We start from the raw sequence: 23,852 nt of genomic DNA on the forward strand, positions 1-23,852 counted from the left end.
CTAGGAGAAGGCTCTAGTGTGAAATTAGTGGGGGTAGAAGGAGGCATGTATAGAAAGACTCCAGTCTTCCCATCCTGCACCCTCTCCTTTCTCCCTGAAGGATACCCTAGTAGGTACTTGCTCCAGCATCTGATGTTGAAATCATGACTGTGTTTTTTACAGCATTGACTTCTGTTGCCATCTCCATGCCTTTTCTGTGTCTTCTCTCCCCAGCCCCACTCGGGTCAGGGTGGTATCTGTCCCTCAGCAGAGTTCAGTGTAAGGATGTTTCCTCTGGCTTACAGCACTCCTGTTCATCTCTTGCTTGCACACTGTGAATAAACAATAAAGAACAGTGAGGTTATCATTCATGCAGCTGCAATGGTAGCCTGAACAAAAGGGTTCCAATTCCAAATCATTTTCTTAGTATCTAAATAGATAGGTATCAACTGCCTCTGTTTGGCTAATGCTTAACATTGACTTCTTTCATCCTGTATGTTAAGAGAACAAAGGTAAGTCGTGTCACCATGCCTGTGTCACCAGGACACATTATATATCACCTCAAAAAGAATTCTGCCCTAATCAGATACACACTTTCTGTTAATAATTTCAGTGCTGGCATGCAGTATTGTCTCAATCCGTTGGGTAAGAGAGACACGTTCACCTTCCCCAAGGAGGTGAATCGAATCTTGTCAGCAGTATGAGCAAAATAGAACATCTGCAGACTACAAATGAAGAAATCTGCAATGTTAACAGCAGCTCCAGAGAGCTCTCAGTGTTCTTGCTGCTGTTGGCAGGAGCCATCACTTTCCTTCAGCAGCATCAGAAAACAAGAGAAATAGAGGTTGGTGTTAAGCTTGTAAGCAGTGAGGCTGCAGTCTTTCTTAAGGCAGTAAGCCTTCTCTGGTTGGACCCAAAGCTACACTCCTGACTTCAATCTATGATTAAGTTCTTTTTTGCACAATAATCAGCTTCTTCACTGTTACGCTGATAGAAATACAGAGTAGCTACACAGAAGCTGATGGACTTATTCCACATGTATTTCCCTAGAGGTCTACACTGCTCTTCTTCTACTAATGTTTTCTTCAGCACATTCTGATCTACATTTTGTAGATGTGTTTGGGATATGTGCATCTGCTGCTCCAGATCCTTGCTCAATATGATTTTGATTAGCTCTTTATCTTTGATAGATTTACACTGGCTTACAGGAGCTTCAAAGTAAAAGAAAAAGAGGGACATTAAAATTCATTTCCTCCAGCTGTTCTGATGAAAAAGCACTATAACAACAAAATAAAATAAAATAAAATAAATCTTTGTATTCATGTAGAAAGAGATCAAATTCCAGATACCATCTTCATCTGGAGTTTTACTGCATTGTAAAGCCTCTTCCTTTCAAATGTGAGCTCTTTATTCCCAGTTTTGTGTGATTCACCTTGTCATAAGAAAGTATATGACTCAAGAGTAGCAAAGCTGTTGTGGGGGATTTGCAGATTAGGATGCAGCTTAATAGTTGTGCCTTAACAGATGATGACTGTAACATCAGAATTAAGCTGACATTAGTCCACTACTTTACAGTGGTGTTTATTTTGGCCTCAGGTCATCATTGAAACACAGGCTGAATTCTGTGCAGTGTAAACGCTGTTCTTTTTTTCTTTCTTTTTTTTTCTTTTTTTTTTTTCTTTTTTTTTTCTTTTTTTTTTCCCCTCACAAATTGCATGACTATATTCACGCACCTTTATTGGGCTGGATCACACAACCAGACTAGCAGTGCAGGAAAGAAGTAAGATTTTTTAGCAAATTTCTAGGATACAAAGGTCTTTACACCTCTAACACTATCTAGACTCACCGTGTCTTGTATGGGACTGACAGGCTTCACGCTGAATTGAATACTGGAGGAAGAGAAGAACATTTTCTTTCAGACAGCCATCATCACACCTGTCTATCTTGTATTAAAGCCAGAAGTGGTTCCATCCAGGTGCTGACATAAGTCCAAACAACAATCTCCCTGTGTGTAATCAAGCATCCAGCTATTGTCCTTGTATACCTTGGAATACTCAGGGGGGCTGGGTTCCTGCTTTCTTTAATTTTTAATAATTATATTTAACTTTGAGGTAGAATATAATAACTGTGATTAAAGCGATTGTTCTGCTCAGCTGGAATGATTTCTGTTCGTGCCCTAGCACAATGCTGCAAGATTTGAAATGCAAATACAGAGAAGGGAAGATATGTTCTTGCAATAATGTGTTTTTTTAGATTTCCATTGAAATAAAACAAAAATAATTTTATAAAAACCTAAGCTGAGGTAAAATGCAAACCAGAATTTTTTTAGGTGTTGCACCTTGCTGGTGATGAGTGCGGTCTACTTACAACAATAATTTCAATTTTTAAATTCTGAATTAGAAATGAAGAATTAGTAAATTAGCTTTTGGCTTCAAAGTTAATATTTCATCCTTCCTGCTTATTCTGTTTCCATGCTATTATCATTCTTTGGTCTCTATGGATTCTTGTTAAATTTTGTCTTTTTTGGTTGGTTCATCTTAACAAGTGAAACACTCTATCCTAAGATACAAGTCTACTTTAATGACACATCTTAAATCTATTTTGGTCAGGTGTTTTCTTGAAAGAGTAGTAGTTGATTTAAATATTGATGCAAACTTTTTCTGAGTGAATCTATCAGAACAGTGGCAATGGAAGACTGTGTTTTTATGTCACTGCACTGTGGCCATTAGTACTAGGCAGGCTGCATGGTGTTATCACTTTGAAGTTCTGCTTGGAATTTCCAGTGTGACTTTTGTCAGTGACATTTTCATTGACTTGTCAGTAAGGTTGTTAAAATATATGTATATATTTTTGCTTAAAGTCACAGTTTGTCTCATGCTAGATCAAAATAGAATAAGTACTGAATTTTAGAGAGAGAGGTTCTAAGACATTCTGGAGAGATAATTCTTTAACTTGTAAGCAATATTGAGCTGCTTCTGTTAGATACCTTTATCTGCTCTATAAAGTTAATTAAAGAGACTTTCCATTTTCTTGCATATTATAATGCATATTGTCCATGCTTGTCTTCACACAGGCATCTATAGAAAGGACAAATAAGCTGTGAAAGTGCATTCTACAACAATATGGAACAAGCTTCCTACAGGGCAATGAACAGACAGTAGTGCAGGTAATTGGCTGTTTTGTTTTGGAATCTGCTACCTACTGAGATACTGGCAAGGGCGTGGGTGGGTGAGTGGTAACAGCTTCAAGGACTCGTTTTTGTAGAAAAAGAAGGGACAGTGACTTGAGGTCATGTGGAGAGTTAGCCGACACCTCTGTGAGCTGCTTCCACTGTTGAGAAACCAAACTACCAATTAGTATAAATTAATACTATCAATTAGTAGTTTAGTTGATATAGGCAGATTTAATTTTATGAAGTGTGAGTTTAGAAGTTTGATTAATAACATGTTGGGTTTTCCAAGGACCTAGGGAATGTGCTGCACTGACTGCAGGTAAGCCAGCCAAAGGGCTTTGGTTAACTGCAGTTATGCAGGCTGTTCTTCCTGCATAACTGACTTGGTCTTCAGTGAAGGCTACATTCTCAAATATGAGCGCAAAATGAAGAAGCAGCATGAATACTTCAGGTAAAGGAACAAAAGCTATCCAAAGGAATCTTGATTTTAACAGGTAGGTGATGAAGTTCATGTTCTGATTGCATAGATGCAAGGTGACAGCCCACAAAAACAAGCTCTGTTGTGATTTTTGTTTCACCAGGCATGACGGAATTGGTGCAGGTTTATTACGTGCTTCTTCACTTTACGCACTGAATAGTCAGTAATTTATTGCATCCTTTCAGTTAAGCTGTGGATCTTGTCTGTTTTGTTAGCTCTGGATCACAGTTGTGTTTTACCTTAACTGAAGGTATGAAATAGGGAAAAAAAAAAAAAAAAGCAGTAGTACGAAAGAATATTTTATTTTAGTGCAAACCAAATAAAAACTGTATGCCTAAACCCACACAAAAACCAAGCAGTATTACAGAAGTTGGAAAAATGTTTGCATATATCTATAGACATCTCAGAGAATTATTTTGCAAAGGTATATTGCCATCTAGTGCTAAACTTTCTTCTATTCGTTGTAGTGTGTGCTTGTACATTTGCAGTAGATTCCTCACTGACACTTTCATGAGAATCATCAGAAATAATTTTCACTTCTACTGTCAGGGCTGCTGGCATTGTAAATTTACTCTCTAGAAAGAGAGTTTGCTAAAGTTGCTGCCCTGTTCTTTTTTAAGCACTGAGAGGAAGAGTTAAAACAAAATGTAATTTTTTTATGTACACCTGTATGTATACCTGTAGCATTAACCCTTAGATAATAACATCTTCATAGAGAGGGATGAGTCTGGATTAATTTTACAAACAGAATTTTGGCACAAAGGTGATGTAGCTTCTTCTCTTCCTTTTTACACAGGTTTTTGTTCATTTGTTTGTTTTTTGTGCATGTAGTTTTTTAGGTTTTGGTATATACATATTTTCTCCTTTTCTACACATCTCATTTCTGAGTTTTACTTAATGTGGTAAGTTGTGTATTTTTTTGTCCTATGGCATTCAAAGATGATAACACTTTCAAATCTCACTTACCACAACCTCTCTTTAACTTTGAACTTACATAGCAGTGAATTCCACATAGTAAACTAGAATTTTGTAATATGTCTGGCCATGCTTCCTCTTAGAAAGGTTTTAGGAACTTTGCACTCTTTCATGCCTTGTGTTATAGCTGTGTGAAACTTTGCCATAGTTTAGCTGTTGAAGCTATAATTTCCTGAGGCTTGGTTAGGAATACAGGTTTTTGCCCAGCTGTGGGACTGAAAATGAAGAGGGAGTTTATTGTATGCTTCATTATTTGTTAACCCTGGAAAGCTAAAAGCAAAAGCATACACATTTAGGAAATAGATAAAACTCAGTATAAATTAACTATTGTCTCAGTTCCCCACTTGTTCTTTTTTTTTTTTTTTTTTTTTTTTTTTTTTTTTAATCAACAAGCATTTGTTGATTATTGGAATAGTCATTTCTGGCAGATTTCATTACATTTTCTTTGCCTTCTTCCACTAATGTCAGTAACATAATTTATTTCAAGACATTTCTTTATTTTTAATTTGATTGTCACCTTGTATAGCAAAGCGTATTTAAACCTGCAACCTGCTGTTCAAGGTTTAGTTTCCTAGAAATGGTATTTCGTGACATACTGGGACACTTAGTATGGCTTGACCCATCTCTAAACTCTTAATAATATTCTGTTGGAAATCTGTATCTTAAAAGTCACTGTATTACAGGTGCCTCGTTTTGATAATGGCATAGAGTTTTGGGGATTTAGGGAAAATTGCAAGTGAATGCAATCTGGGGAATGGTTTCCCTTTGGGAAAAAAAGGGAAGGCAGAGATCCCATTGGCAGACATCAGAACGCACTTCTAATTGATTTGCCATTCTTCTCCAGAACTGTGAGATAGGCACAGTGTTCTGACCTGTGTTTTGTGAAGCCTCTGGAATTATTTATAAGTGGCACTACTTTGGCATTAAATCAGCAGAATTTTGCATGAAGTTGATACAGCTGTTGCAGTGCAATATCAAAGCATTTTGACTTGGCTCTTTTCTCCACTGGATAACTGAATTTTCCTTTCCTTTTCTTTAAACTGCAGGCAAATATTATTGCTTCTTCTCTCAGCAATCTCTGAAAATACTTCCATCTTTTTTTTGGGGGGGGGGAAATGAGGCAGGTCTGTTTTCTCATCTGTCCTACAGGCTATCAGTCAATCTTTGTAGAAAACAAGAAGCTCTGAGCTGAGGCACATGAATACTGGAGGACTGTTTTGTCTTGGGGAGTTATACACATAGTAGTTAAAGAGCAGAACATTTTCTTTGAGTATTGAATCAGAATTCTCCCAGGGGTGACCTGAAAAGAAGCTACAATGTCAGTTTACTCATACTATATACATTTGTAGAGAATATACCTCCTCTAGTATCTTCTTATCTCTTGGAGATATAAAACAGAAGAACCTGTGTGACTTCTTATTCATGGGGTTCCACATTGACCTCTTAAGCAATGGCATTTTAAACAAGGCATCTTAAGCCACCTCCAGTATGAGACCTGTTTGTTCATGCACAGAGAGATAAGACCACATAGCAGAAGAGATTTATTTATAAGCATATTACAAAGAATGTGTGTTGTTTTTTTTCCCCCCTGCTTGAAGATGTAGTAGATCAGAAAGATGTGAAAGAAGTGAAGAAAATATCAGGCACTGCTTACAAAAGTTGGCATATCTTTGAATAAGCAGGACAAAAATTGTATTCCTAGCACGAAATCTCCTAGTACTTCTTCCTGTTCATAATCTTTCATAAGATCCTGCTTCAAGGGTGGGCAGGCATTGGAACAGGCTGGCCAAGGAAGTGGTGGAGTCCCTATCTCTGCAGATATTTAACTCAGAATGTGGCACTTAAGGACATGGTTCAGTGGTGAGCTTATAGTGTTAGGTGATGATGGTTGGTCTTGATGATCTTTTGCAACCTACGTGGTTCTATGATTCTGTAATTCCTAACCACTCAACTCTAAGACTCAAATGCTACGTCTGGATGTATAGAGGAATGTGGGAGAGCTGTGACATCCCATGGCTCTGATCAGAATAACAAGAAAATGTTACTGAGCTTTTACTCTTTGAAACAAAATGACTGCACAGGGAATATCTCTTGGAGGAATGTAAAGTCTGACTTGCAGCTCTGACTAGGCAGTTGTTTGTTTTACTGCCATCAGCTTCATTTCAAAAACCAAGGGCAACATTATAAATGATTGAAGCACACATTTTTCTCCTCTATTTTTCAGGAAAGAAGATACCTCTTCACTAAATTCTTTTGTATTGAATGTTAAAATAGAGGAAGTGAAAAAAAAACAAAATGAAATTCTGTATATGAGATACACTGAAAGATTTATATTATTTTCAAAGCTCCTGAGATTTGAATGTTTATGTTCACCACCATTTAAGAGTTGAAAGATGTTTAGACTGAAGATGGCACAACAATAGTTTTCACATATTTGAAGACTGCAGCTAAGGGGAAAGTGATAAACTTGTTATTGCTGGGTAAGAAAAGAAACAGACTAGATTTGCAGAGAAGCAGACTGAGCGTAGACATTGGCACAAACTAAAGATAAGAAGAACGAAGCACTGCCAGAGACCAGACCAGACCCAAAGTATCTAGTCTACTTCCTATTTCCTCTGGATGTACACAGATAAGAGCTAACATTCTCTGCTGATGTGTTTGTTTGTTTGTTTGTTTGTTTGTTTGTTTGTTTTGAGTTGTATGAATGAAGCACACTGTGGATGTTTCTGTAGAAATGGATTTTGGCCTCAAACCCCTTGTCAGTCCCACTTACTGGGATTTTGGCAAGCACTCTAAGTGCTTTCCATAACAAAGGCTTCTGCAATCAGATTGCAAAAGGTGGCAACGTGACACAAGAAATCTAGGTAATTGTGCATACTGTGGGTTCTGTGCCCTTCAATTTCATGTGACAGCTGATCTTCAAAGCTATGACTATCTCTGATGCAAGCTAGCTGTTGATTTTGGTATTGTCAGGTTTCTGGAATAAAAAACATTTAGCTTTAGTCAGAAAATGTCGTAAGTTGTCTATGGAGTGAGCTGTAGTATTCTGGAGAAATTATTTTTCAAGTTAAAGCCCTCAACTGGTTTGCAAGACACCTGGCTGCATTTTAAGACCACACTTAATTTCCTGCATCATTTCCTACATGGCTGACATATTTTTAAAAATCATGGTGCAATGCAGAGATAACGAGTTAGCACTGATAAAACTGCATGCCAGAAACTGACCTCTGTGCTGCTGTGAGCTGTCCCTCAGCAGTCAGCTCTTGCATCCCTGCGCTTGCACCACTAACACAGAGCTCATTGGAGCTGCCTGTGGAGCCAAATGAATGAGCTGTGTCAGGGTTCTAGGATACTATGACTGAAATCCTCCAGGACTAGCCCTGCTAGCTTGCCATTGCTGCAGTTTCAGTATAGGTATACCCTTTTCAGACTATCCAGAAGTAAGATCTGTTGAGATACTTCATTTGTTTAATGGAAGCAATAGAAAACATGCCTGCTCCATCTGCCAGTTCTTTGCCCTAATCATGTATTACTTGCATTTTAATCCAATATTAAGCTTTTCTATAATCATTGCTTTTTAAACTGATGACTTTTCTGAACAGGATCTTTACAGTAGTATTCAGAAAACAATCTTTCACATAGATGTCCTGAGCATTATTTGATCACTAGTTCTGATCATACAGAAATGTGTCCTCAAAGTGCACTGCTGCATGATTAAAGGCTGTTATTTGATTTTTATATCACCTTTTTTTTTTTTTTTAATTTTGGTTTTAGATCATTTTAATTTTTGTGGCTGACTATTACCAGGCAATGCTGAATTTTAAACTAGATTGCACTGTCTGATGCTGCTCTTCACTGCCAAGATCTTTCTACAGGGAGAACAATTTCTGCTTTTGCTCATATGGGTAACACTCCTATCAGTGCTATGTATAAGACAGTGCTGTTGCAGGTGCCATTGAATTGGTTTGATAAAAATGTCACATTTTAAATCCCCCGCATGTTTCTTCTGCAAATGAAAACCAGAGTTAGTATGAAAATGTTCAGCATAAAAACAGTGGTATTGGGTAAGGTCAGATGTTTCAACTGTCTTGTGAAAACAAACAACTTTTCCATCTTTAAATGCTGATCCTAATTCTCTTCCCAGTTCAGGGGTTGTGTGTGAATCCACAGATGTGAGATACGTGGTCCTAAAAGTGCACTTTTATTCTTATCTCTGCTTCCTTAATGCATAAACATTTCTCTACCTCCCTAGAAATGCAGGTTTCAAAGCCAGACAATAGCGTGTAGGTAGTGGAGTTCAAATCTGCAATACCACTTACACACAGATAATCACAGTCTGCTGCCTGTACCTTAGAAAGGGGGAAACTGCTTTGGAATCCAACCACACAGACTTCAGGCTGGTATGCAGCTCAGCTTTTGGCTTCTTTCCAGCAGTACTGCCTAGAAAGCAACACAAAGAGGTTTAAGCAGAGCCACACAACTTTTAGATTCCTCTAAGATTCCTCTAAGATTCCTAAGATTCCTCTAAGCGAGCACAGTCCTGCTGCATTAAGAAATGTCAGTTACATCAGTAGTGTGAAAGTACCCCAACAACTGTGACATATCCCACCGTGAAGCTCTGGGGAAACTGTAACATCTAGAACTCGGTGGAGATGGGCAGCAAAAGAAATGGCTGCTGTGATAGCCAGAGGTTTCAGCAAAGGAAAGGTCCCTTCAAAACAGCTGTTCTTCATAACTTTCAAATGAATGGTGAAGAGTGCATGTGGGGTAGACTGTCTTGGTGAAATGGAAATCACAGCAGTTGTTTAACAAAGAATCAGGTTCCCATAGCTTCATTGTCAGAGGAAGAATTCCAGTTAAATGGGAAAAAAATGTGAGTATGGATATCTATAAACCATTTGTTTCTCTGTGCAAAGTAGGAGTGAAGGGTCTAAATGTCATGTGGGATCTGCTATAAAATTGCTGCATAGAGGGAGTTTGTGCAGCGCTTGAGACCTGTTCCTTTTCATACCAGTCAGTGAATCACTAACAGAAACTAGATGAGTGAAGCTCCTGAATCATTCACTTTTATAGTATGCGTGATCGCTGCTATTAATTTTTTCTCTGATTTTCAAATAATCCTAGATCTGGCAAAACAAATCTGACAAAGGTTTCCATTTACAGCTGCTAAGAAAGGTGTTTCTTCCCTGAGGTGTATTCATACTGCTTTGAGGGGGGTGTTGACTATGACAGCAGCTTTGCCTAGAAAATAGACACCTTTTTGGAAAACTAATACAGGATGAAATTGATTGTAAGAAAGTAAATGCATGCTGTACTCTGCCTCTGACTTTAATAGTTGTTTCTAATCATTTCTTTGACTCAGCTGTAATCTCTATATCCGTGCACACTTGTGTATGTCCCCTGTCCACAAATACATACAGAGGTGCATTCAAACTGCATCTCCAGCAGTCCCATTGACCTTGCTTGCAAGAAATTGTAAATTGTTGTGCTGTGATGTATAAAAACATCTGATGCCTGCTTGCATGCTTTAGATTCTGACATCTCTGAATGGCAAAACATGTTGTTTTCTGCTATCTTAGTCATGGGACTGTGTTTAATGTTCTTTTGCTGGGTAAAGAGAGCCAGTTTGGATCTGTGCTGTTTTGCAGCTCCACAGAAACTGAGAGTCTGGGATATCAGCATGAATCTTCTCTCTTTCTGATTACTGTGAATTAATATTCACCTTGTGACTTTTGTAATAATCACAAATTAATTAGCCAGTGAGTTAATTTTCAAGTTCTTATACACACACATTTTCTGTTGCAGAGCCTTATAGTTCCATAGCATAGAATATCTTCCTTGGGCAGATACCAAAGCAAAAGGCAGAGGCTGTTCTGCAGCAGCTCCTCACCCCCTGCTAATGGACAAGACCCACTTTCAGGAGATACTGCTGACAGAGACAGCTGACACACGCTGAACATCCTGACAAATGGCTGTAAAAATGCATTTGGGTTTCCCTCTGTAAATATGAGAAGTTACTGTGAGTGAGGAAAAAGAGAATCAATAAGTAGAAACAAACATATCTAAAATGCTGCCCCTTTCTGAAGCCTTCCCAACTGAAACATTTGTGATCTGTCCCTTTCTACCCTTGTCCAAAGGTCCAAGATGTTCTATTCATCTATCTGATGAAATAACATCAGTGGTTGTCTGCTAGACTCTTCTACATGAGTCTTTTATCAACACTAGGCCTATGCACATTTCACATCAGTTCTCATTTGTAACATGAAGTAACATTCCTATGTTTGTGTACCTATACACAGCACCCAGTAAAGCACCCAAGCCATTGCTCCTTGAACCATCCCCCTTTAGAAATTCACCTAATAACAAATGACACACCTCTCTCTGTAACTACTGTGTTGCTAATGTTCCATGACATGCTATGAAGGATGTGCCTGCCTGCACAGTACCACAAGGCAGTGACTGTGGTCTGAGAACCATGCAAGGATCAGAAGTTTGCTTTTGTACAATTGAATGGTTTTCATTGCCTGGCCAGCTTCTGACTTTCTGAGGAAATATATATATGTTGCACCTTCATTCTTTCTCAGTTTTGTAACAGAAACTGTTATCATTTGTGTGGATCCATCTAGTCAGTAGTATTGGTTGGTAACTTGAGGACAGAGAAAATGGGTGCACAATGATACTTGCAGGCAAGATCTGTGGAGAAACCTGGGAAGAAAGCTGGGGGAATTTTTATTGTTAATCTCCAAGCAGAGACAAAGTTACGCAGGAAAACCCAGCCAAAATAACAGCAGATCTTGTTTTTTGCAGATCTTAGCAAAAGGTATGGAATGAATGCATCCAGATAAATAGTGAAGGGCAACAGCTAGAAAAGACCAAGTCCAAAAGAAAAGTCCACAGTCTTTAAAAACGTATATCAGGACTGTCAACACTTTAGGCCAAAGTGTCAGAAAATCAAGTATTCATGGACTGTAAAAGTGATGAGATGGTACAGATTTGTCAGCTTCCACCTCAAAATCCTTGCCTCCTACTCATGCTGAGTTTCTTTCCCTGTGTAAATACAGCTTTACGGACCCTTAACAGGCACTTGCTCACTCTTTTTTTTTATTCAGAAAAGACACTGCAATTCTTCCTAGCTTGTATATGGTTGCCACTTGGATGTATCTGCTTCACTGAGCTATTTTATCTGCATTTATCATTGTTTCAAAGTCTATTTTCTCTTTGCTTACTGTTCCTATTAGCATATTTTTACAGATGAAAACCATCAATCATGATGTGAAGTTCAGGGTATGATTTCCGTGCTTTAGAAATTATCTCCTTTCTTAGTGAATTGTAACATGCTGTTTGTCCTTGGTTTCTGAAGCATTAGCCACTGGTAGTTTGGCAGCCCCCATACTGCATTTCTCATTGGGTGGTAGTGTAATGGCCCTGATACAATTTTCAATCTTCCCAACAGCTACAAACTCAAACTTTCTCCCTTAGGAATAGAAATAACTAATCCACATTCTAAGTAAATACAATTTTCATTACACAAATAGAGGCTTGATCCTCCCCTTCTGACTCCTCTGTACGGAAGCCTAGAAAGGACTGTAACTGCCCTGCTTCTGTAACATTCCCATACGAGATTTTGCAAAGCTTTTGAACCAGTAGTTAAAAATATTGTAACATATAGAACAAAATCTTTACACTCTAATCCTCCTCTTAACAGAATCCCACTATGGTCTTATCTGGCTCAGGTGAACAGATGTGTCTATTACCAGAATTTCTTCTTTTACAACATGGAGGAGGGTTTAAAATTTAGTGAGCTGCTCAGATTTTCATTGTTTTTTTTTTACTACAAGCTGTAACTTGATCAACAATTCTTTATAAAGCACCAGAGGGTGTTTTTGTTTTACATGATCTTGTGGGGGTTTGCTTGTTTCTTTTTCTTTTACATATATAAATCCACACTGCTCAGGGTAGATCTCTTTTATTCTGTTTTCATGTGGTTGAAGTCCACCCAGACTGACTGTGCACAGTGATATTTCCACCTTGTAAGACATCTACTACTCATGATTTGCACAGATTATCTGTGGAACTTTCTCTCTCAGGGTATCTGTATTCTTAATCTCCCATCTTTTTTTTCAGGGACTTTATACTTTTTAGTGCTATATGAACTGTATTAGTCTCTTCCTCTTTTGAAATGTTCCTCCTTGCTTTTGCATCCTGCAGTTATTTCATTTGTTTTAGTATGTTCTGTCTGATAGGAGGTATTTTGTAAATATTACATAGAGCAAAGAAGTGCAGCTAGATCAGTATCTAGTAACGATATGCGCTTTCGTGAAATGCTATGTGTCAAAAGTTAGGAAGCAAATTCCACAAGCAGAGCTACAGTATTTAAAAGATTTTCAAGATTACTGGTCTAGTCTTGAGTCATCAGCGTATGACTGCACAGCTCATTGTTGTTATTGCTTTTTTTCCATATTGCTATGAGTTTCATGTTGGAAAGTATGACCCTATGAAGTGATTACTGCTGTCTGTGGATTAATTACACAGTATAAAATCAAGGTAGAATGAAAAAAAGGGCTTGGAGAAACACTGGGATTGTGAGTGAAAGGAACTAATGATAAATGATTATAGCAGGCAGTGCTTTCAAAAAGTATCCCTAAGAAGTCAAAAAGGGGTTCATAATTAACACTGATTACTGGAAAATCCTCATTTAGATGAAACGGAATAAAATTATTTGTTCATGAAAACTGTTAAGTATTGGACTGTAACCCAATGAAAAAAAAGTTTTAGCAGTGGCCACGCTGTTTCCAAATTATCTTTTCTTCTTTTGTATTGTCCTCATACAACCTCCTTTGCTTCAGGTGTTCTTGACAATGCAGACAGAGTTTTTGGAGTAGTAGTTTTGGACCAATGGGACAATATACCCTTCACCAAAAATGTCAGTGACAGTGTGTGCTGGTGACTTCATCTTGCACTGCTGTATTAATGTAAGTTAAAAAGCAAAAAGCCCATTTCCATAAGGAGCTTTATTTTGGATGTTTGAAAGATTCCTTTTTTTTTTCTTTTCATACCGATTTTGTTATCTCTGCAGAAGTACACTTGGTAACAGCAAGACCAAAGAGGTCATTGACTGTGTAGCTTCAATAGCATTTAGCATTAGCAAGCCTCCACTCATTGTTTTCTACAAAAAACAACCATCAAGAGGAAAACACCTGATGGAGGAAACAGAATGAAAAAATCAGTGGCATTAACAACAGAGAGTGTATTAAGTATTAATGGATGACATTTATGCTCTCCTAATTAGGTAAGAAGGTTCACTTACTGTAACAGCATTCGTTCAGAAATATGCTGTTTTACCATAGTGAATCACCTTAAGATGTACAGACCTGGTAAGTGGCTCATCCTGATGCCTGAGAAGGCCCATTACATGTGGCTGTGATATCCTAACTGGCAATACTCATAGAAGATGAAGCAGCTTTTTTGAACCATCCATCAATTCTTCCTCTTTTTACATAGGGGTGCAGTTTGATCCATCAGCTATTGTGAATGCATCTGAGGATATATTTCTCATGGTGTGTGTTACAAAAGATTCTCCAATTGTCAGCAAAGTTTTATGACCAGGGAGAATTCCTCCATCACCATGGTATTTTTACCATGTCTGAATTTGGCTCATAGCACATTACAGTAATGTTCCCTGAGGAAATAGCTGATGAAAGACTCCAAGCTTTTGTTCTGCTTTGCTGTTGTTCTCCTTTTTGACTTTGAATTATTCAGGCAAGATGTTTCATTTGAATATCTATGGTATGAATTACTAGTGTTGTTCTTCCCTAGCATTTGCTTGACAAATTAATTACCAATACAGTTTTGTGCAGCCTGTGTATTTGCAAGGCTGTGTAAGGTGGCAGCTGAGGGTTCCGCTTATGTAAATTAATTATAGGTGTAATTGACCTTCTGTGAAAGTGGCTGTGGCACATATAAGATTAAGAGCCATTGTGTGAGGCTGTCACCAGAAAGCACCTGCTCTTCGTAATTCTGATTCAGTCAGTGCAGTGAGTGGGGTTGTGTCTAATAAGAGAGTGTGGTAGCTCCCTCTGGGGAGAGGGAGGGCAAGAGAGGGGAATTAATTTGGGAACTGACTGTACCTCAGGTGCACCCATTACCTGATGCAGATGTGTAGAGGGGCTTATGATCCAATTCTGTTCCCAGAGACTTTGGCTAAATAGCTTTCTGGGGATGTTAAGACCAGCCTATCTCAGCTACTGTGAAGGACAGCAGTGCTGCAGGAGTTATGTTAACTTTCCACTCGTGCACAAGCTGGTGGTACCCACGGAGCCTACTTAGCTTCCCTGCTATATCTGCCCGGTGGGAAAAAGGATTAAAATTAGGCCAGCAGAGGGCACAGTATAGCTCAACATTGGCCTAAGGTCAGAGAGTTGTGCCCAGCAACAATCATGTGCCTCAAACTGTCCAAATGCTTCAGTACTTTGCTGAATTACAACTATCATTTGTCTCCTTGCTTCCCAGAAGAAGTTTGGAATCTGTTATGTATGTAGTTTGCCCATGTAGTTTGATCTGTTTTTTAGCTTGGGACAGGGGAAAGTTTTAAAGGATGCTTCTCTTTTTCTGCAGACTTCATCATCTTCTGCTTATTTCTCAACAGAAAAAAAATAATCCATGAGATCAGTTGTTTGCTGTGGGAAATATGATGCACCTTGGGATGACTCTGATTTCATGAAAGAAATAAATGACAGGATCAAACACTTCAGAAGGAATAAATGGTTTGTAAAATTTCAGATGTCCTTGGCAAAAATACATACACAGTTCCTAAAAAACACATTTTCTGAGTGTAGCAGTGCCTTCTGAGTGATACCTGCGGCAGAATTACAAATACAGCCATCCGAATTATAGCATGCATAAGCTTTTATAGTGAGATCTGAAATGCTGAACGCTGCTGAGGCAATGTGCCAGTGGCATGCTGCAGGAGGATGGTGCTTTATATAACATTTTGGAAAATTCTCCACACTGGATTTGATTTCTAGCTACAATTCAGCAGAAATTGCAGTAAGTTTCCTGAGGGCAGCAGCTAGGGTAACTCCTTGGCAGTGAGATGAGATGTGAGGAAAAGATCTTCATGCATAAAGAATTCCTAAGAGTGCTTTTTCTTCTTCCTTCTTGGTCCAAGGAGGTTCTCATCTCAGGCATTCTTCTGGCAGAATGAACATGATCCCAGTGCAACAAGGCTGGGGGGCTCAAATTTACATAGATAGGTGCAGAGAATTGCCAGGCCTGGAAGCAACCTCTGGAGGTTTCTTCCTCTAGACAAAACCTCTGGAAGGTTTCTCACTGCTCTAAACAGTCCGAGTCCCACAACCTCTCTGGGCCCTGTCTCAGTGTTTGATCACTCCCACTGTAATTTTCACTTTTTTTTTTCCTAATGGAAGTTTTGGGAGGAAGTTTTTCACACAGGCTGGTGACACACTGGAACAGGTTGCCCAAGGAGGCTGTGGATGCCCCATCCCTGGAGGCATTCAAGGCCAGGCTGGATGTGGCTCTGGGCAGCCTGGTCTGCTGGCTGGTGACCCTGTGCATAGCAGGGGGTTGAAACCAGATGATCTTTGAGGTCCTTTTCAACCCAGGCCATCCCATGATTCTATGATACGTTTCCTGAATTCTATCTTGAACTTATTGCCTCTCCTCCACTTACTTTTTAACTGAAGAGTCTCAATGTCTTCCCCACATGCTCTTCACAGGCAATTTTAGACAGCAGCGAGGTCTCCCCTTGCCTTTTCTTTCTACAGTTAGACAAAATGAGCTCCTTAGCCTTCTGTCAGACATCATGTTCCCCAGATGCCTGAAGCCCTTCACTGCACTCGCTCCAGTTTGTCAACATTTCCCCGTACTGGGAATCCCCAAATTAGGCAGGTACTCAAGATGTGGGTTTTGCAAAAGTTGGAAAGAGACTCTTCCCTAGACCTGCATAGTCCTAAATGCACAATGGACAAATCACAGCCACTTGGCTGCGCACAGTCCACAGTTGGAATGTACTAATGTCCCTTGCTGCCCTAAAATGAAAACTTGTATATAATGTTTGGGCGGGGCATGCTGTTGACACGGCTGAAATCTGAACCTCCTTCTCCTTTCATTCTCCACTTTGCTGACAGGATTCAGCCAGAAGCTGTGTCAAGCTGAGGCAGTCCCAGTCCATGACTGATGATGACCCGAAGGGTCCAGATCCAGCTCACAGGTACCACACTTTCTGCCTTTCTCTTCCCTCTTATTTTCTGACAGAGGAATCCATTCTTGCTGCTTTCTTGGGTGAGCAAGGTATATGCTGGAACATAAAATGTCGTTTTATGTTACAACTAACTGATGCTAAAATACTGTGTGAACACTAGCAGCCTTTGTTTCAAAGAGTGAGCTTAAAGGTGTGAAATTTCATGTTACATGAATAATATGTGTGGGCTGTTGTATTGGAGTCCTATTTCAGTGGAGTAAACAGAAATTTTCCTTTGACTTCAGAGTGTTTTTGCTCAGCACTCCAGAAGGCAGCTAGAATGTTGTTACTGAATTAGATGCGTCCAGGATTAAACATTCATACTGCACATGGCTGCTCTGAATGTGTTTGTTTCAGAGATTTCTGAAGAGCTACCAAAGGGCAGCTTGGACTGCTGTGAGGATGTACAAAGAACTCAGTAGTGTTTAACAACAACAAATGAAGTCATGATGATAATGAAAAAAATAGTGAGGAAAAAATGCACTTGTCCTTAGAAATTTGCCACAAAACTAAAGAATGAAACGATTTGAGACGCCTCAAATGTACGTGAGCAGTGCTCTGTGCCTGGCTTTTCCAGTGCTATTTCGTTTAATATGTCCTTCATACCAGTGCTTTAGAATTAATTTGTATTCCACAAGGTCAAACACCAACTTTTCAAATTCAGAAAGAACAATTTAACTCAACAACACATTTATTGTCCTTCGTTTCTGCAGTGGTTTAGAAGCAAATGGAATATGGGGAAAAGGATGGTTGCTTGCTCAAGAGCAGCATATGCTGAGTGTTTAGGTCTGCATGCAGTTGACAGCATAATGCTACTGATATGCACGAATACAAGAAAATCTTGTCCACCATGAATAGATCATTACATGCACTTGTAACTTTCTATCTTGGTCACCTGATGACAGTTACCAGATTGCTAAAGTGTTTTAGCTTTCTGGTGGTTGATACCCTTAAAAAACAGCCTCAGACAGAAGCCTCCGAGAGCCCTATTTCTGATTTGCCTGCCTTTGTGTTATTCCCCAGATGTATTTGAAGATGTTTGAATATACAGTGAGTGATAGTCCTCCCAGCATCCATTGTGCACTGTGGGAAGGGAAACAGAGAGAATGTGTACACCTGGACATAAAGGGATCTAAAATTATTGTTTTAAGCCAAAACCATCGTGTCATAAGTGACTATTTGGTTCTCTGACATCTCTGCCATCACAGAAGATGAGTGCATGTAGCCCTTAGCATACAGGTTTTGATGGTGGCACACAAATGCTGCTTTCAATTGTAAGCTTCACATCGATACAATTAATGCTTTTAGCTCCCAGGCATCTCTGCAAAATCAAAGGTTCGTGTAGGTCCTTGTTTTTAAAGCTCTGCACCAGCTTCCATTTCCAAGCAGTGTACTCACTACACATTAAATGAAATCCTGATTTCACTAAAGAAAATGGCAAAAGCTTCTGTTGATTACAATACAGTCCTGATGGTAATGTCTGTGTGGAACATGCAGCCAACCAGATGATTCATTAAGGTGAAGCCCATCTGCTGCCATGTGGGTAACAGATATCAGGAGATGGTCCTTCAGCAGTGACATGCTGCCTGCTCTTGCAAGGGCCCTCAGGGCACTAATAGGTTTTAATGGTTCTGAGCAACCTCGCTTTGGGTTTCCACCCCACACTCCCATACCTTCTGCCCATGAGCTCCATTTAAGCTCAGCCCAGGCCCTTCATTCTCTTCCTGAGTTATATTGTAGGTTTACTTGCTTCTTGCTGCATCTCTTGCTTGGGCCTCGGCCATCTGCTGCAGGTGCCTTGTCTTGTGGCTGCACCCCTTGGCTGTTCATTGCAGCCTTGTCCCTAGCCCTGTATCCTTTCCTTTCTGACTGGAGTGTCTGCTGGTACCCTGGATCTCTTTCATTGCTCACTGTGTAGGTGGCTATTGAAGAACTGCTTTCAGTCCCCGAGTGCCCACTGTTCTCATACCATGTGGGACTGTGCCCAGTTAGTGCTATCACTATTAACTTCCACTTCCTTTTTTTCCAGCCCTTGCTGCTCTTTGACACTGCTTGGAAAGTTTGCAAGTCAGTACTTTAATTAAAATTAGTCTAACTACTCCTGAGATAGTTTCCAATGCCTTGCTTTTAGTGCCACAGGACTGATTCCCCAGGTCACTTATTACTCCTGATTGAGCAGAACATTCATAGCCTGGAGTGGATCCATAGTTGTTCCCACATGAATATCCCTATGCAGGTTCATCTCCCAGATATGTTCAGATATCTGCTCCAGGCTCTTAACTTGAACAAATAATCAGATGCCAGAAAATCTCTGATATGAATTTTCACAGGAAAAGAAGAAAAATTGAAAATACTTTGAATGAAGATCATGTTGTTTACATGCAGTGTAACAATGAGATAAATGACTTGCTTTTGAAATATGCATTATGTTTCTTGACTGAAATATTAATATGAATTTTCAGAGACAACACCTTCAGCTCACATTTGTTCAACACTGAACTGGATCAGAATGTTGGGGTAGCTGTCTGTCAGATTTTAGATGCTGAGCATGTGTGAATTCTGTAAAAGTTCGGCATGAGCAGTGCTCATTTCTTCTTCTTCTTGCTGATTGTTCTTTTTTATTTTCAAAGACATGAATGATCTTGTGTGATTCTGGGCTGTTTCAAGTTAATTGGGCTATTGAATCAGAGATTTCCCTTCCCAATATGTGGAAATACAAAAACTTTGGAAATTTCATTTTTTTTTTAGCAAAAGCACATAAAAATCAACAGCTCTGTAATGCAAACTTATAGTAACCATTTTGAGTGAACTTATACCTAAATAAAATGCAGAAATCCTGGAAGAGCAGGGAACAAAGGTTTCCCAACGCTGTATGTACAGAGAGCACAGGTAGCAATAGATTGAACTCACTGGAGTTATACTTCAAAATGACCTTGGAGAGAAGTGCTGAGGGGTTATATTTCTTAGGGGCATGTAAATCTAGATTTTCATAAATGCCAAACATTACGTTTGTTCAAGGGAAGAAACAGTCAGATTTCCATATGGAAGACCACATCAGGGATAAGCAAGCCCTTCAAAATCAACAAGCTTTTTGCACCTGAAACATAATGTGCTTTTTTCTCTGAATGCTAGTTTATGAACAAGAAATGAAAGTACAGGAATGTGACTTTCAGTATTTGGAGGAAAAAAATTTTCTTCCTGTTGTCCTTTGAAGGATTGTCATTTCTGTGTCCAGATATGCACCTGCACATTATAAATAGATGTGCATGCATATATAGGAATATGTACAATGCAGTACTATGGTAATGTGCAGCAGTACTATGGAATATTACTACAGAATATTCCTAGAGTAGCACTTAAGATTATTTTTCTCTGCATTCTGGTGGTGCTGACTGGTTAGCAGGAGATGACTTACAACTGTTTGTCTGTCTGTCTGTAAGTCTTCTGTCCTATCATCTCCTGTGTGAGGGATTTCATTGCAGAAAACACGTGGCAGTAACTATTGATTACTGTAAACTGAGGCATATCCTGCTGATGGATGATTCATTTCTGTCTTCTATTTCTCAGAATTGCTTGGTGTAGCATAGGAATTCAAACAGCCTTTATATGACTGGCCTTCATTTTGGCTTTGTACTTTTAAGAGTGTGCAGCAACGTCCAAGGGCTGCTCCGAAAGTAATGCCTCCTGTGTTATTATATTGGCCCACGACCTCAGAGGCAGATGTTGGTGGGATGGCAATAGTGGTTGAACCTTGCCACCAGTGTTGCGTTCCATTACATGCTGTTGTGCACATGTGACAGATGGCAGCAGAGGGGAAAAATGATCTGTAACATGGAAGTGCGAATGAAGCAGAAGTGTGGTTGAATTTCCTCTGTGCAGAAAACAAAAAAAAAACAAAAAAACAAAAAAACAAAAAAAAAAAACAAAAAAAAAAAGAATGGTACCCGTTGATGTTCACTGACACTTGCTGGATGTTTCTGGAGACCAAGCAGTGGATGTTGGCACAGTGAGGCAGCAGGTGATGTGTTCAGAAGTGGTGATAGTAACTGTGGGTCACCTCCACTGGTGCAGATTTTTATGAGTGAAGCATGCAGGCTCTTGTTCATCACTGGTGAGAATGCATAGCAAGTGGTGGTGGTTATGTTTCGTAGCTGAGAATTTGCTCTATCAAATAGTGTTATTGTGCTCTTTGCTATAGTTTCCACTGAAATAAATAGAAGGTTGCTTTGAGAGCAACCTATGTACATCTAGTTAGAATAAACTTTAGCCCTTTTCTGTTTTGGGAAAGGAGTGCTCAGGAAGTTGGTGAGGTGAAAAGGGTATTTTGTATCTTTTTCTGTGTCTTGCAGTAGCTTCACTGATCAATGAGATCAATAGAAAACTCTCAAAAGTGGTTCTATCAAAGTTAGCAAAAACCAAGAGTTTTTTTTAATTTCGAAGTATATAGATTAACAATTACGTAAACAAAAGTTATTTTTAAGCATGATAACCACTTGAATAATATTTTTGAAAATCAGAATGAAAAAACAAAACATGCTTCTTAGACTGGGATAGATGAAGCAATTTTGAGGAAAGTTATCCATCTAAAGGGGAAAAAAAAAAGTTTGGCTAGATGAGATCGACCAATTCCTTTGAGTCTATACATTTCTCCAACCACCCAAATGAAAAAAATTGCCTTGGGAAGTTCTTTTCATTGTATTCCAGTCACAAACATCCTCTGGACGTACACTTGGCATAGGTGGCTGCCCACCTTGGACTCAGTGCTGTTTTCATACTCTTGTGCACCCAGGAGGATGTGAGCAGCCTTGGTTACAACTTTTAACTTTGCACATTGGTTAGTAGTTCTATACAAAGCTGTTCACAAACTGGGTTTGAGTCTCTGAATATTCTGCCAGTGGGTCTTTTGTGAGGTTGGTTTCTTCATTCTTTTTTTTTTTTGTTTGTTTGTTTGTTTTTTTTTCCGAGTGAAAGCTATTTAATGTTGAATATTTGAGAATGTAGTACTTCGTCAGTAAATTCTTCCCTAGCAGAAGATAAGTCCCTTTATATCTTCTTCATTTCTCCTCTGTATGACAGCCAGTATACTGGGGAAGGGAATGGAGATTCTTGTGTTCTCTTTAGAAAAAATAATTTCATTCTTTTGGGAGAAGCACAGAAGTGTGTATGGTTATTTTCCTGATGAGATGTGTGCTTCACCAAAGCTCTCTACTACTGTAGAGTACCAGACGAAAATCTCTTGGGATATCTTAGTGATACCACATCAGTTGCCTCTTAATTTAGTTCTGAAAATGAATTAATGAATAGATTTTTTCCAGTAATTTAATTTAAAGTAATTTTTCAGTAATGTGAACTGTTTTCAGTAATTTAAACCAAATTTTTTAGAAATTTAAGCTGTGTGTTCAGAAACATGAATTTCCAAACATTTGAGCTGTTCATTCCTTAAATAAATCAAAGAAGATAGCACCTTTGGGATTCGGACAGGACTGGGAGGGATCAGTGAGCTCCTAATGTCTTTATAATAAAATAACTTAGTTTAAATTTTGTAATAATTCATATTTAAATGTTTTGATGCAGTATTTCTATGGATGTCTGTGATAGTCACAGTCTCATATAGCTGTGCCTCTGAAGCAGAAGTGGTCACTGGGCTTCATGTCAAATACAAAGACAAAGGAAGGAATTTTACTGTGTTTCACACCATTTTTATGTTTTATTTTTTTCTGAAAGCAGCATGGGGTGCTGCCACCGGATATTTTTATCCTTGTGGCCAGTTGCCAGCAATGACAAGCTATCAGCAAAGAAAAGGCTGGGAGGTTTTAGCATTTGGTAAGAGCAAGTACTGAGAGGACAGATAATAACATTGGTGTGTCAAGTCACAGAGAGGGAGTTCTAGCTGGGACCAAATATTCCTATTCTCTATTGCTCTTTATTTGAGACAGCTTAATTCCCCCCTTGCTTTCTGTGTGATGAACTAACTATACAGCCCATGGTGTCCTGGAAGGAAACTAGTGAGTAGAATGACTGTCCTCATTGGCTCCCGTTGAGTTGGTGACAGCTCTCTCTGAGGTAATTTTGTAATGCTGCGTTTAGGTTTAGTGCTTCAAGTTGTCAAACTTGGGTGGCTTGGAGCAAGCAGTGAGAGCTGGTGGCTATGATAGTATGCCTGGCACGCAGCTGAAGCTAAGGATCTCATCAACATTCATCTGCCAGTTTTCTGCCTGAATCCTGAATTTGGGCAGCTGCCTTTACGGAGCAACTGGGAGGAAACCCTCCAGCAAGTTTATCTGTAGGAAATCAACTGATACAAGCAGCCCCCAAAAAATCTTTATTTTAGGGGGTTTTCCTGACTCTAAAAACATTACCCAGGTGTTAGCCAGTGCTGTTGTTGGCATATAGCCCAGAGGCCACTTGTCTCACATTGTTTCTGTCTTGGTGCACTCCTAGGGATGGAGGGACAGCCATTAATGGTGCATATGTCCCACTTGGCCTAGTGTTGCTCGCTCACATAGATGCTGTTTATTATCAAAAATAATAATAGTGGTAATGATCAAAATGATAAACAAGTCCCTTTCCCCTTAGAGTTGTAGTTTGTTGCTTTGCTGTATTTTGCTGCCAGCAGCTTCTCACCAGCTTCAAGTAGTTAACACAGACTTGTCTCCAGTGTGCCCCTTGGCGTGTTGAATGAAGTCTGGCTATAGCTGATACTGCCTTTACCTATGGGGTGTTTTGCTTTCTGCAACCTCTCGTAACTACCCATTTTAACTGATATAATCCGTGCAATTGCATTTTGTTTTTGAGGATTTATGCTCTTTTCTGGATTAAGTTGGCTGTATCTGATCTTGTTTCCCTTACTAAAATTTATTAAGCAATTTTGAGATTGCTGCTGTTGGTAGCAATGAATGTAGCAAATGTAAATACTTTCAGATTTTCCCTTTGGGACTGGTTATATTCTTGACAGAGCATATCTTTCTAACATACAGATTTGGGAGAAC

General features: G+C 39.2%; 1 protein-coding gene across 6 annotated transcripts in view; it reads left to right on the forward strand.

The window, feature by feature from the left end:
- Positions 1 to 23,852, forward strand: part of CPNE4 (copine 4) — a 283,000-nt gene that overhangs the window by 18,635 nt on the left and 240,513 nt on the right. For all 6 annotated transcript variants that reach the window (XM_090142441.1, XM_090142447.1, XM_090142443.1 and 3 more), the window contains 3 exons: positions 3,053 to 3,145; positions 15,250 to 15,367; positions 16,751 to 16,833. In XM_090142441.1, coding sequence (XP_089998567.1) covers positions 15,365 to 15,367; positions 16,751 to 16,833 — 86 coding nt within the window. In that variant the 5' untranslated portion in view covers positions 3,053 to 3,145; positions 15,250 to 15,364. The remainder of the gene's footprint in view (positions 1 to 3,052; positions 3,146 to 15,249; positions 15,368 to 16,750; positions 16,834 to 23,852) is intronic.

The sequence above is a fragment of the Phasianus colchicus genome, chromosome 6 (genome assembly GCF_987193195.1).
Source record: "Phasianus colchicus chromosome 6, bPhaCol1.hap1.1, whole genome shotgun sequence".
NCBI lineage: Eukaryota > Metazoa > Chordata > Aves > Galliformes > Phasianidae > Phasianus > Phasianus colchicus.